At 35.8% G+C, this 15,671-nt stretch overlaps 1 protein-coding gene across 1 annotated transcript; it reads left to right on the plus strand.

Annotated features, from left to right (window-relative positions):
- The first annotated feature begins 4,702 nt into the window (after positions 1-4,702).
- On the plus strand, positions 4,703-15,528 carry LOC127440326 (transcription elongation factor A protein 1-like). The gene is made up of 10 exons (XM_051696854.1): positions 4,703-4,895; positions 7,305-7,367; positions 7,456-7,561; positions 8,245-8,344; positions 8,514-8,659; positions 11,579-11,635; positions 11,772-11,926; positions 12,049-12,198; positions 12,312-12,383; positions 14,975-15,528. The coding sequence occupies exons 1-10, from the start codon at positions 4,821-4,823 to the stop codon at positions 14,981-14,983; spliced, it is 933 nt and encodes a 310-aa protein (XP_051552814.1). The 5' UTR covers positions 4,703-4,820; the 3' UTR covers positions 14,984-15,528.
- Positions 15,529-15,671: the final 143 nt, after the last annotated feature.

The following is a 15,671-nucleotide window of genomic DNA, read 5'->3' on the forward strand; positions in this document are numbered from 1 at the left end:
AGTAAAGGAAGCTGTAAAAAAGAGAGTAATCAATTATATATATATATATATATATATATATATATATATATATATATATATATAATTTTGAAGATATTTTCAATAATTTTGAATCATTTTTAATATGTAATATTGTTCTGTATTGTTCTGCATCCACAGTTTTGTTGATGGTATCAATTTTTCTCATAAATTGCAATAATGTATAGACTTGTTACAATGAATGGACAGTATCTATTCATGAGATTTGAACATTAGATTTTTAGCTTAGCCTTATGCAATGATCCTGAAATTGCTTTTATTTTCACTTTGTTTCACCCATAGCTTGTTGCTAATAAGTGTATTTTTTATGTTAATGAGTGACATAGGGGGTCTTTCAGTTGATAACAACAAAACAAAACCTTTAAATTAAACAATATATTCTTTATACTGTATGCTATGTAGACTATTTGCTAATTGCTCTGTTGTTACAATTTTTCTTTTCTATTTCTTTTCCCCTGACCAGTCTCTAGTAGGGTTTTTTCCAGGAAGGTTTGTATAACTTGACCAGACTCTCAGGTATAATAATGGATTCACAAGTCAAATACAGTAACCAAATGCTAATGCTAATATTTATTAAAAGTCAACTGAGTGGAAATGAAGCAAAGATACAAATCAAATACATTTTATGTATACATAAAGAACTAATGTCAACATAAGCTGATAAAGCAAAAAGGTTTGTTGATATGATAACAAATAAAAAATAAAAAACTCTAAAAATAAATGTTTTGGAATTTGGAAAAGTTACAGGTCATTTGATCGTAATAGGTATGCAAAAATTAAGCATCATGTTTATACAGATAACATTGCTATGCAGCACAGACAGCACTGAAATGATAAATGAAGTTCTACAGGAATGTTTCATTGCAATAAATAATTGAATCACATCCACAACTACATGTTCTGGAAGCCATTATAAAGTGCTAATTTAAAAAGCATTAAACAGGGCATTTAAAAAAAAAAAAAAAAAATCTAATTTCCTGCATTGACATTACTGGTCCATACAGTGTCTCTCAAAAGAAACACCATATTCAATAACAGCTAATTATCAGCACACACTTTCTCTGTCTGCTTAATTTGTCGATATAAACAAGATAATTTCTGAAAAGTCTTGTCTTTTCATGACTAGGTTGTTAGATCACAACCCCTAAAAAAAGAAATTTGGAGCAGCTGAACTTACCTTATTTTTCATTTTCAGGAGAGTTGAGTTGGTGAGTTGGTCGTCCATCAACTGAAGAGATTATGAACTACGCTCATGGCTATTTTTGGACAGCAGGCATCAGGGTCAATTTGTGTAATCTTTGGTCATGGTTGAATGGAATTTTAGAGAAAAAGAGTATCAAGAATAATTTCATTTAAGGCTTGAGGTTACTGAATATATATATATATATATATATATATATATATATATATATTTAAACTAATCATTTCTGTAGTCTACATGTTGACACTAACATAAAATAGTATAGTTAGCCTACAGGCTTAATATCAAAGTATTGATAGAAAATGACAATTATAATGATGATAGTGTGATAATGAATGGTATCACATTTAACAATAATGTAGTTGTAAAAAACCTCCATGTAAACTTTTTCTATTATCTAAATTTGTAGTTACTAATCAAAATTCTGTCACTTCTTACTGTATGATTAGCTAAATGAATTCCAGTTGTTGACATTTTTGTCCTTAAACAGAAGTCAGATTTTTGCTGAAACATAATGAGACCTTATGTATCTCTTCTACCGTGTGTGTGTGATAACCAGCAGATGGCTGAAGGTGTTTCTAATTTCTTGCAGGGATATAAACAGATTTAAGGCCTCTGCTAATAGGGATTAGAGTGGGGTGAAGTAGAGAGGTTTTATACTGTAGCTGACAATATGGGGAAAGAAAGTCTCAACTGGGAAAGCATGTGTCTCTCAGTAGGAGCATAACTGTGACTACGGAAGCACAGCAGGAATATTGTTATAGTGATTGGTTTACAGCAGGGCAGCACAAGTTCTTAGTGCATTACATCTGGGACAATGTTAATCTTGTATTATATTAATCAGCTATGGATATGAACCACATAGAAGAGTGGGTCTTATTCTTGCAGGGACTTGCCTGTTGAACCTATTCACACTTTCATTCTTTTTCTTTTTCTTTTTATTATTCATTTGTTTTTAAAGATCTGTTGCTGGATGTGTGTGTGTGAACGATTATTCAGCCATTTCCAGAAATCCCAGGGCTCCCTGTCTTGTCTCAGATACTTTTATGGGATTTCCTTGTCAGCATGAGGTGGTGATTAGCCTTACAGTGTTGTCTAGGGGTGATTTAAACAGTTTGTTTTGACATAACGGTTACACTCAATGCCTTTCTGCATTTTGTGTTGTTTGACTGTGCATCTCCTGCTCTCTTTATGACTGGTTGATTTAAAAGAGAGCTCTAGAGCTGTATAGGCTATATTCTCACCCTCATTATCAAAACATGCAATAATAATTGCTGATATTGTTGCTCATATACAGTAGTTGTTCATGTAAGACAAGTTCACTAGATGAGGAGTCACGTTGGCTTCATCTCTAAGGATTAGATGCTTGCACGCAAGCAGGAAGTTGAGTTTACAAAGCACACATGGCATTTTTATGCAATAACAAGGGTGCAATGTGAAAGAGTGACAAAAAAACATTACAATGACAAAAAAATAAAAAATAAAAATAAAAAAAAATTAGTAGGTCAATTATGTTTTAAAATAAATAAATTAAAAATATCTAAAAAGTGATTTAGCTAAATGAATAAATACTTGCCAGACAAGCGGTTAACAGAATTTAACCTAGCCGTGGTCTTTCAATCAAAGGCGACCCGGGCTAGTTATCACACTTTTCACTCAAGTGAATATTTCTCAAGTTAGATTTATTTTTGAAAGTCAATTTTAGTATAGCTACATAACTTAAAGTCTTGGCTACAACAAAACAAAAAACTTCACCATTATTGCCCAGAAAAAAAGATACAGTCCATGACACATGTTGACCTTTTGTGACAACATTCCCCAGTAAGGGGCATACTGTGAACTAGATGTTTGAAACCAACATACTGCACAAAAACACAGCTTGAGAAAACACATATTTATGTATTTTTGGCCTTTTGACTCAAAACCTCAAAGTTTCTGACATATGGCACCTGTGACAACTTCCCTGTCTGAAAAATAGCCCTGGTCTCCCCTATAAAGTTAATACTGGAACTGATAAATTGTATACATTTATGAAATTTAAAATATAAAATAACCTAGTCCTAATCACATAGTTCAACCTTTCCGTAAAAATCTACCTCTATTTTCAGGGTTGGGAGGGTTACTTTTGAAATGTATTCCACTACAGATTACAGAATACATGCTGTAAAATGTAATTTGTAACGTATTCTGTTAGATTACTCAAGGTCAGTAACTTATTCTAAATACTTTGGATTACTTCTTCAGCACTGATAGATTTTTTCACTTGTTTTGACTATAAAAACTCTGCCAGTACAGTAAGACAAAATACACATGTTAAAAATACATTCTCTGAAAAACCTAAATATCTTATGCAGTGCTGTTTCTAAAACAAGATAATTTTTGATTTTTTTTTATATTTATACTGAAAAACAATACAAAAAAATATCATCAAGAATTAGATTTTTGTTCTAATTTCAAAGGTCTTATTTTAAATACGTAATGCCGTTACATGTATTCCGTTACTCCCCAACCCTGTCTATATACTTGACTGTTGCCTGAATGTTTGCAAGTGTGCTTTTATTGTGTTCACTTATTAATCCAAAAGCTATAACTAAAATATGACGATTGCATTTTTTTGTTCACAAAATCACAAAAATGATTCTATTTTAAGATGGTTTTTAAACTAGAAATTAAAGTGGTGCACTTGCCATGTTCTTTTTTTTTTTTTTTTTATTAAGACATTGAGCATCTTCTTTCTATTCCCTCCCCCACCTGTGATGATTGTGGTGATGAAATGACAAGCCTACCAACATGAATGTGTGGATATTCAAGCTGTTCAACAACACTTCACGATGCTGGGCGCAAAGTCCTGCCTGCCATTTTAGTGTGTAGGTGTTGATAGTAAAACAAGCATTTGCGCTCTCTAGTGTTCAAATTAGAGGTTGCTGGGATCTCGTTACATAGCTCCGACACAAATGACTGTCATGACGCTACATACTCGCCTCAAAAGGTTTTAAAAACAACATGCAAACGTTTGAACGCCTTGTCTGTAAGTTTTAAGTAGTTCTGACACTTGAAAAGTAGTAGGAACGCTTCCCGCCTAATGCACCTTTCTCATGCTTGAGCTTGATTAGTGATGTCTGGGCTGGACATGGATGAGATTGATGAATTGTTGTTGTTTTTTTCCTTCTTTCCTCCTTTATAATAATTAAACATTATGCAAAAAGAACACAACAAAAAGAGCAACAACAAAAAAAAAAACTCCAAGGGAAATTAAAAATCCAAAAATCCATAATAAGGCAAAATATTAAAAAGAAAATAAAGACATTGTTCAAATAAATACTTTAATTACAAATATTTAAGTCTTGGCGGCGTTATATTTAAAGAGTCCCCAATATTGTCAATGTATTGTCTGGTTTCACTAGAATGTACAAATTACTTCAGTTCAGTGGGTCGATTAGTGATGTCTGTGCTTTTCATAGAAACGGCTTCCTGCCGGAGCTGTTGCGTTCCACACTGGCTCAGTGTTGTCTGCGTGTTTTTGGTGATAATTAACATTTAAATCTCGTTTAAAAACCGCATTCTTCCCTATACATCAATAATGGGTAAGAAGGAAGAGGAAGAGATCATAAGGATCGCAAAGAAGATGGATAAAATGGCACAGAAGAAAAATGGGGTGAGGAGTTTTGTCATTAATGAATTCCCTGTTTAGGACTAGACGAGGCTACATTGAGACATAGCGAGCTAACAGCTAAATATATGGAGAAGAACGGCGTGTTTTCACCATTAAGGGAGAAACTGGGGGTCCGTTTTCTGCATGATTTTACTGGTCAAATGCATAAATAAATGCAATCTGTAACAGTTTAATATATTGTTTTGTTTGCCCGTTTAGCGGGAAATGAGCAACATTAGCTGCTGTTAGCGCGGATAAATACAGTTGAAGTCAGAAGTTTACATGCTCTCATGTTGAAGTCATTAAAACTCATTTTTAACCACTCCACAGATTTAATATTAGCAAACTATAGTTTTGGTAAGTCGTTTATGACATCTGCTTTGTGCATGACATGAGTAATTTTTCCAACAATTGTTTACAGACAGATTGTTTCACTTTTAATTGAATATATCACAATTCCAGTGGGTCAGAAGTTTATATACTCTAAGTTTACTTTGCCTTTAAGCAGCTTGGAAAATTCCAGAAAAAATTATGTCAAGCCTTTAGGCATTTAGCCAATTAGCTTCTGAAAGGCTAATTGAGTCAATTGGAGGTGTATCTGGAGGTGTATCTGGGGATGTATTTTAAGGCCTACCATCAAACTCCGTGCCTCTTTGCTTGATGTCATGGGAAAATCAAAAGAAATCAGCCAAGACCTCAGAAAAAAAAAATTGGTGGATCTCCACAAGTCTGGTTCATCCTTTGGAGCAATTTCCAAACGCCTGAAGGTACTACTTTCATCTGTACAAACAATAGTACACAAGAATAAACACCATGGGACCACACAGCCATCATATCGCTCAGGAAATGAACATAGTTTGGTGCGAAAAGTGCAAATCAATCCCAGAACAACAGCAAAGGACTTTGTAAAGATGCTGGAGGTAACAGGTAGACAAGTATCTATATCCACAGTAAAATGAGTCCTATATCAACATAACCTTAAAGGCTGCTCAGCAAGGAAGAAGCCACTGCTCCAAAACTGCCATAAGAAAGCCAGATTACAGTTTGCAAGTGCACATGGGGACAAAGATCTTGCTTTTTGGAGAAATATCCTCTGGTCTGATGAAACAAAAATTTAACTCTTTGGCTATAATGACCATCGTTATGTTTGGAGGAAAAAGGGTGAGGCTTGCAAGCCGAAGAACACCATCCCAGCTGTGAAGCATGGGGGTGGCAGCATCATGTTGTGGGGGTGCTTTGCTGCAGGACAGACTGGTGCACTTCACAAAATAGATGGCATCATGAGGAAGGAAAAGTATGTGGATATATTGAAGCAACATCTCAAGACATCAGAAGAAGAAGAAGAATAATCAGCTTTATTGCCAAGTATTCTTACACATACAAGGAATTTGTCTTGGTGACAGGAGCTTCCAGTGTACAACAATACAAAAACAGCAGCAAGACATAGATAATAACAAAAAATAATTATACACATACGTACATGCACACACATACACACATACACATGCGTAGTGGAAACCTAATACAAATCTGTTATGTACAGTGCAAATCAACCAGGAAGTTAAAGCTCGGTCGCAAATGGGTTTTTCAAATGGACAATGACCCCAAGCATACCCCCAAAGTTGTGGCAAAATGGCTTAAGGACAAGAAAGTCAAGGTATTGGAGTGGCCATCACAAAGCCCTGATCTTAATCCGATCGAAAATTTGTGGGCAGAACTGAAAAAACAAGGAAGCCTACAAACCTGATTCAGTTACATCAGTTCTGTCTGGAAGAATGGGACAAAATTCCAGCAACTTATTGTGAGAAGCTTGTGAAAGGCTACCCAAAATGTTTGACCCAATTTAAACAATTTAAAGGCAATGCTACCAAATACTGACAAATTGTATGTAAACTTCTGACCCACTGGCAATGTGATGAAAGAGATCAAATCTGAAATAAATAATTATCTCTACTATTATTCTGACATTTCACATTCTTAAAATAAAGTAGTGATCCTAACTGAGCTAAAACAGGGAATGATTTCTACGATTAAACGTCAGGAATTGTGAAAAGTGTGTTTAAATGTATCTGGCTAAGTTGTATGTAAACTTCTGACTTCAGCTGTAACTGAGAGTCAGTCAGCAGGAGGCACTAATGCTACAAACTCACTCTCAGCATATCAACAATCTCGATAAACACTCTTTAACGGTGATTCTGTGCTGGTTTTTGTTATATGGTTGTAAAAAAAGGTTTTCCCCATATTGTGTTTGTGTGAAGTCAGGTAAAGTGAGGATAATTAGTTGTTCTGCCACATAGACACTACCATAGGAATCTGTATAAACATGCACATGGATCGCATATCCCGTAGACTTCATTGAATTGTTTCAAGTATCATCATGAGATGTATTTAGTCATTAAATGTTTCTTTTAGGCCGGGGCGCTGGATCTGCTAAAAGAGCTGAAGAATATTCCCATGACCCTGGAGCTTCTGCAGGTATTTTTACCCTGTTCTCCACTGATTATTTTTGGTTTCGAAGTCTGTTAGAATTGACGAGAGATTTCATCTGCTTTCCCTAAAACAGTCCACCCGGATTGGGATGTCGGTCAATGCCATCCGCAAGCAGAGCACAGACGAAGAAGTGACGTCACTAGCCAAGTCCTTGATCAAGTCCTGGAAGAAGTTGTTGGGTAAGGATATCAGACAATTAACCAGGTCATTTTTTCTGATCAAGATTTTAAACAAAAATGTAAACGCATGAATAAGGGAAATGGTACATATTTTAGATGTTCATATTCATATTTAATGTTCTGCAGGTATAGGTCACCACTTAAAAGTTTTTAACCATGTTTAATAATGTTTTATCTATTTCCCCCTCTATTAGTCCTATAGTATGACAGTGGATAATTTAGAAGTATTTCTTGAAGTCTCTCATTGAATATCAGTTTGTAATTTATAAATGCATTATATATAAGTATTAGAAAAAATGTGTTTAAAGTAATCTTAATAAATGTAGCATGTCACACTGCAGGACGCTGCTTGAAATCTCAAGTCAGCTACCTGCAGACTGAAAAATTCACAACCTGACACACTGCAAAAGGGAAACCTGAAATTGCTACCACTTGCAGGCAGTTAGTGGTATTACAACAACAAAAGTTTTTTAAACAAGTCTTTCTTAAAAACCTGTAGTGACATTGTAGTGTCAGTGTTAAATCAGAAACTTCATGTTCTGTTTTGGTAGAACTATAAGTTGAACCTTTGTAGATTTAGAAGAAAAGTGCATTGTTATTTGAGTTACAAAGAGTGAAGCCCATTTATGGTCATTTATAATATTAAACTGATGAAATGGCTAATGAGTGGTGTTGATGCATAGATGAACCTGCTGGGGAGAAGAACTCTGAGGAGAAAAAGAAGGAACGCACAACACCGGAGGTCTTACCATCTCAGGCCAGTCCAGAGCCCAGAGAGGAGAGGTATCTCAGTGACCTTGGTCAATGAATTAATGGTTATACGATTATTATAAAGATTCATAATCTAAACCTAAATAAGGGTTTATGGATCAATCTGTCCCTCCCCCTGTAATGTTCTTCTCTTTCTTTCTCTGTCGCTCTGTATATCTCTGTTTCTTGTCCTCTCTCTCAGCTCGAGCAGTAATTCTAGCAGTAAGAGTGAGTCTGCCGATGTTGTACCCAACACATTGATAGCCACTTTCCCACGAGCACCAGGCACATCTGACTCGGTCCGAATCAAGTGCAGGGAAATGCTGTCAAGTGCTTTGCAAACTGGAGGCAAGTCATGGCTGGCAATTCTCTGATCTAATTTAAGTTAAACTTACAGTGTCTTGCAAAGTATTTAGCCCCCTTTACTCATTCTGTCATTTTGCCGAAATAGAAATCGTAAATAGAAATGTTCACATACTCTGTAACTTGAATGAATAGTGTCAAATGCAGGGAATATTTCAAGAAAAAAAGTTTCAGTCTGCCAAAACACTGACGCTTGATAGAAAGTTTAAGAATGGGCTAAAATCAAACCATAAAAAATAAAAAAAACTGGTAGTACATTATATGGCCAAAAAGTATGTGGACATGCCTTCTAATGAATGGGGTTGGCTATTTCAGATACACTTATTGTTAACAGTTTCATACTTTTAGCCATATAGTGTATGGATTTACACTGGAGTCGTGTGAATTACTTTTATGCTGCCTTTGTGATTTTTTTGAGCTTCAAAGTTAAGGCCACCATTCACTTGCATTGAATGGACCAATAGAGCTGAGATATTTTTCTAAAAATCTTAGTTTGTGTTAGGGCTGGGCAATAAAATGATCTATTTATCGTGATAAAAAAATCCACAATATCGATAAGCTTTTGTGTAATTTTCGATATTTAGCCTATGTTCTACATCTAGACGATCAGGTGCATGTTGCTTAAAACGCGAGCAGTTTGGCTTGCTCAGACTGTATGAGATTGCTAACATTAGCTGCCTTGCTAATGATTAGGCTACACGGTCTGGGTCCAGACACCAAATTGATTCCATCTGGACCACAAGACTTCATGACGATGGATGTGCCCTCTCATCATCTCTAGTGAGCAGTGCAACAAAACAACAGTGCTGTGTACACCAGCTCTGAGCTTTCTGCACTGTATTCTTGAATATTTTTCTGTAGCACTGAACACACTTCATATATGCCCTGTCACACTCCACACATGTTGCCTCTTTTCCCCGCAGGTGAGTAGACATGATGAGGTGCCGCATAATGCCAGGTTGACATCCTCTATGAGCGTGGCATGAGCGAGGCAGTCGCATTGGCCATTCTCTTCCGTGAGAAACAGCAATGCCTCTGTGCAGAAAATAAAGTTATCTATGGGGTCCTATGCCAATTTTTTTCTTTAAAGTCATAATAAGCTGAGGTTATTGCTGCTTCAAGGACAACAGTGGGTAGTCATGCACTTCATCTTTCTCAGCAAACTTGTTTGTGATTGGTTAATGTTTTGTCTATATTGTACACCTATATACACAGAATACACCTATATACACAGAATGGCAAAAGGTCCAGCAGTTTATTAATTCTTTCCTTTAAGTTATTTTATTGAGTTTACTTGCATGCAGATTTATTAATTGTAGTGTACTGTAGGTTCGGTTTGAATAATTTTGATTTACTTTTGGGTCTTTTCCATAATCTCTTGATTATTTATTTTCTCCCCTTTTCTCCCCAATTTGGAATGTCCAATTTCCAATGCGCTCTAAGTCCTCGTGGTGGCGTATTGACTTGCCTCAATCAGGGTGGCGGAGAACGAATATCAGTTGCCTCCGCATCTGAGACCGTCAGTCCGCACATCTTATCATGTGGCTTGTTGAGCTTGTTACCGCAGAGAATAGCATAAAGCCTCCACACGCACTATGTCTCCGCGGTAACGCATCCACGCACCCCACCAAGAGCGAACCACATTATAGCGACCAGGAGGAGGTTACCCCATGTGACTCTACCCACCCTAGCAACCGGGCCAATTTGGTTGCTTAGGAGACCTGGCTGGAGTCACTCAGCACGCCCTGGATTCGAACTCACGACTCCAGCGGTGGTAGTCAGCGTCTTTACTCGCTGAGCTACCCAGGCCCCCATCTCCTGATTATTTTAGTGTTGTACTGCACCCAGAGCCGCTGAGCTCAGCGTGAGTCGCACGGCAAAAATAAACTCAACGCCGTAACTATCCGCTCACTGTCGCTTCTGGGACACATCACCTTATGACTCACGCTTGCAGTGTGAACGGTGTAATCTGTTAATATGGTCGCCGATACGAAAACGCGCTGCTGACGCCCCGCTCACAGAGGATGTGTGAACCTGGCATGAGTTAACGGTTCCAAAGCGCCTTTAGACCATAATGTTTTTTCTTTTAAATGTAGCTTTATTAAACAGCATGTTACGAGCCTTAAATAATAAACAAATTTCTGTTCTAATTTTGTGAAAATTAATCAGATGTCATAATCTCTGGCATGGACAAGGACAGACAATACAATTTCTATTTGGTAGCCTATTCTTTCATACTTTTATGAAAATATAAAAATGGTCCATTTAGACTTTTACATTTTCCAAATTTTCTCATAGGGGATACCCCTGAACCCCATTACAGTATCATTCCTCAGTCACAAGGGCTTCTATGCCCCCATACTGGGGGATCTGAATGTAAATAAATATGAAAATATATAATTTGAATGTAAAAAATATTCAGACAGATACTGGACTGCTGTCATTATGCTTCAAAATGAACAGATGATCTTTTAACATTCATATCCAACTTCACTCGATAGATAAACTCTATAAAATATTTTGATAGAAGATCATTCAGACCCCACTGCTTTGGCTGTCTTTGGGCCCCCAATGCAGTTTTGTAGAGACTATTTTGACTGTTTAGGATTTTTTTTTTTCTTCTGCCAACTTGGAAATAAAAAGAAATGTGCAAAAGTGAATGTATATTGTGATAAATATCGATATTGAACAATATGAAAAAGAATATTGTGATAATATTTTTGGCCATATCGCCCAGCCCTAGTTTGTGTTCTGCAGAAAAAAAGAAATTTATACACATATGGGATGGCAGGAGTGTCAGTAAATGATGAGAGAATTTTTATTTTTGGGTGAACTATTGCATTGTGTTTTTGTTGTGTGGTTAAATGCTTTTGTCTTCATGGGTTTTTTTAAATTTTTTTTTAGATGATCACATTGCCATTGGGGCTGACTGTGATGAACTTGGGGCTCAGATTGAAGAATATATCCTTTTCTTTTTCAACCCTAAAGCAGTTTTTGTTATTTAAATGAGTGAAATCTAATTTTTAGTGTATGTAAAGGTATATTAGTCATCAGTGCAATCTTAGATTTTACAGAAATGGCCTTGACCAACTTGCACGCATCTTCTTGGAATTCAAAAATACTGACATGAAATACAAGAATCGTGTCCGAAGCAGAATCTCTAATCTTAAGGATGCAAAGAACCCAAACCTGAGAAGGAATGTGTTGTGTGGGAATGTGAGCCCAGACCGCATAGCAAAAATGACAGCAGAGGTGAATAAACAGTGCCACACATTTACCCCCAGTCACTTTGCTTGATTTTTGTGTTGATTCCAAAGTTTGTATTAGTCACATATAGATCAGTTGTAAAAGTGTGAAAATCTAATTTCCAACAGGAAATGGCAAGTGATGAGCTGAAGGAGATGCGTAAGAATCTGACCAAAGAGGCCATCAGGGACCACCAGGTGGCCACTTCTGGGGGGGGCACCCAGACTGATCTGTTCACTTGCGGAAAATGCAAAAAGAAGAATTGTACCTACACCCAGGTAATCGTACACAATGCTTTATAAATATCTAAAAGAACATATACGAGTTTCTTATAATTTTACACACATTTGAAATACTTTTACACTTTATAAACAAATGTAACATTCTTTAGGTTCAAACTCGAAGTGCTGATGAACCGATGACAACATTCGTCTTCTGCAATGAATGCGGAAATAGGTGGAAGGTATGGGTTTCCTGATTTGACTCTTTGCTTATTTTGTTGTGCCCATTGAGCTATTTAAAACCTTTATATTTTTTATTACAACCTAATATGGTGTTCTACATTTTGCCGCAGTTTTCTGCTGAATGTAACACTAGAGGTGCAGCTGCAACTGTGCGTTTTATACACTTTCACACATCACGACTACAACGGCTGGTTATGACTTTATAAACACTTATGGTTAGCTCTATTACTCTGTGCTATGTTATGATCTCAACATATTTTTACTCTAATGCATAAATTGAAAAACAATACATTTTAACGCTTGTATTACAGACCCACTTACATTTACACACTTATTCCAACGTGATTCACTTCTGTGGTAGCTCACCTCACAGAGTGTTAGACTTTGGACTCGGGAGACCAAGGCTCCAGCCCTGCCAAGCATGCAAGCTGACACGTGAGACAAAACTGTCATAGAAGTGACACTAAATGATGTGGTTGATTTAAAAAAAAAAAAAAAAGTTGCTTTTCATGTCTTATTTGCTTTTAGGACACATGGTTAGGTTTAGGTGTTGGTTTATGGTAAGGATGTCTGTTTTGTTCACCTCACATTTGCTTTTGGAACACTATAGGTTAGTTTTAGTTAAAGTTTTAGGTTAGGGAGGTACGGTTTACTCATTATAAATCTTTTAAAGGGATTTATGGGTACACAGTATTACCCGTTTCTGAATAGTGCATATGAGAATCAAAGCTCAAGTCAAAGCAACACTTCAACTGTACCCAGAGGACATTCTGTGATACACTATTGTTTCAGCAACTTCACTAACAACTCCCTGTTATAATGACTTGGCATCTCTAATGGAAAATTAATATTATCTGCCATACCACAGGCATCTTAAATTCAATTTTAGGGCTGAAATGATTAGTCAACGTTACCAAAAAAAAAAAAAAAAGAAATTCTTACAAAATTTTCATTGTCAAATAAAATCATTTGATGTCATTTAACGTAACATGAGATCACATTAAACTCTAATGATGATGCACGAGAGCAGCATTGCATTTCACACCTGACTGAGGAGAGGAATAATTACACAGCTTACAGTCCAGATGCACTCTAAACTTTCACAGCTTCAGGTGATGTAGATTGCAAAATATAGGGGAATTATACAAAAATACCAAATAAGTAAATATAGAAGCACTCTCATTGTGGAATAAGTGGAGCTGGAGCAAAACTTGCGTGTCGAGCGTCTTTAAAGGAAATACCCCGGCATTACATCTTAAATACAGTTATATTTAATGCATTCTAGCTTTATTAAAGTTCAAATACAGAAGCAGATCATGTAAATAACTACAAACTCCGAAACTGGCATTTCTCTGTGCAGTCAGCGCCGCCTCTGAGTTGCGCGAATGTCCTGATTTAAGGGGGAGACATTGAAACTGCACCCGGTTGATGCACACTCTGTCCATGGGGATGCTCATCCCTCGAGCGCACACTTGCTGCAGCTAGATTATAACATGATGGCTTGTGACTTATTTAATCATAATATATGTCACTGTGCATTTCTTATTGTGAAGAAAATTGGCAATACGCAGTTTTATTAATAAGAGAGTTTGTTTTTTAAATAGTTTGTTAAAGATGGATTGAAGTGAACAAAGGTGAGAGAGGGTAGTCTTTGCCCCATTATACACTGCAACAAAATACGTTTTTGATTTTGTTTTGGTTTGTTTTCTAATATAAATATCTAAAACTCCTTTAAAGCAATGTACATTTACTTTAGGAGCTATACTGCAGAAGAAAAAATTGTTATCTGAGAATGTTGAATATAATATTAAAAAACAAATATTTTAAAATATCTAAAAATCCTTTAAAAAAAATGCATTCACCTGAGAAGCAGCAAATAAGATATTTAGACTTGCTTTTAGAGAATAGATCTTGAATAGAAGTATATTTTGTCTTTATTGCACTCACAGAAGTATAACCAGGTGAAAAAATACACTTTTATACAAAATTCACTTATATTTAAGATACATTCTCTTAAAGCAAGTCTAAATATCTCAAGTAAATGTATCTTGTTTTAAGGATTTTTAGACAATTTTAAATGGAAAACAAGACAAAACACTTGATTAGAATAGGATTTTTTGCAGTGAATTTCTTTACTGAATTACACTTAATAAAAAGTATTTTTCCCCTTTAATTCAGTGAAAGTCATTTAGAGGTATTTTTAAAAGACAATTTTTTCCTCTTTATTGTTAGTAAGCACATTTAATTCAGTCTTTTAAGTCGGGGCACAAGCTGAATAGTCTGTTAAGAGCTAATGATTAATCGTTGCAATAATCGCCGAATAATTGTTTTAATAATCGTTAGATTAATCGATTATCAAATAATCGTTAGTTGCAGCCCTATTCACCTTATAAACCTTGTCTAATTGCGACACCATTTCACTCACTTTTGGGTTTTGGGCCCCCCGCTGGACATTTCACTGGGAAACTGCAGAAAAAAAATGTGTAATGAAGCATGTAATTTTATTTTGCAAAAATGTTGCTATGTCACATAAATTTCATGAGATCAGGCTGTTTGATTAACAGTCTCTCTATTAAATCTGTCTCCACAGTTCTGCTGAAGTTGGGGGTCAACTCTGTTTGGAGATGTAGCTAAATTCCAGGACCACGTTTCTGTATCATTGATGAATAGGAACCATGAATTCAATGGAGCACCTAATGTACAAAGGACACAATAGACACCATCACTGTTTGTTTTATTATAATGGTCCACAAACTCATGTCCTGTGTTTTAACTTGACGTATAGCTAGGCCATAGGCCTTTGGACTATGATCAATGTCGATGTTGGATTTCCATTTCTTTTACCTTCACTTTTTATACATAGTTAAACATTTTGACAACATTCACATTTAGATAGATTTGTTTTGCCCTAACAAAAACTAGTCAAAACTATTTAATTTTAAAATAGACAAATTTGCCCTATACATTTTTAAATAAAATGTTTTTGCGTATGTTTGGTTTTAAGGCTCAAGAATTTAACCTGATTCATTTGAAAAATACTTGGGAGTCTCTTTGTCACTCTGAATTATACATATTTATATGCATGATCTAAATTTCTACTGTGTACATGGCTTTTACTTTCAGGAGTAAAATGTTTTAAAAATGTATGGTGAGTGTTGTTTATACATGCACCTTTACACGTCAACACATTTGATAAAAGTCTGCTTCTGAGTCTCTTTAACTTAAACTTAAATAAATTGGATGCTGAGAAAATAGGAAATGACAAGCAAATGGATAGCTTTATAGAT

The sequence above is a fragment of the Myxocyprinus asiaticus genome, chromosome 5 (assembly GCF_019703515.2).
Source record: "Myxocyprinus asiaticus isolate MX2 ecotype Aquarium Trade chromosome 5, UBuf_Myxa_2, whole genome shotgun sequence".
Classification (NCBI taxonomy): Eukaryota; Metazoa; Chordata; class Actinopteri; order Cypriniformes; family Catostomidae; genus Myxocyprinus; species Myxocyprinus asiaticus.

Excerpts from the sequence above, each read along its gene's own strand:
- LOC127440326 (XM_051696854.1), top strand. The coding sequence starts at position 4,821 with ATGGGTAAGAAGGAAGAGGAAGAGATCATAAGGATCGCAAAGAAGATG. Across the intron at positions 7,562-8,244 it reads GTCCTGGAAGAAGTTGTTGG|ATGAACCTGCTGGGGAGAAG; the intron begins GTAAGGATATCA and ends GTTGATGCATAG. Across the intron at positions 8,660-11,578 it reads AAGTGCTTTGCAAACTGGAG|ATGATCACATTGCCATTGGG; the intron begins GCAAGTCATGGC and ends ATTTTTTTTTAG.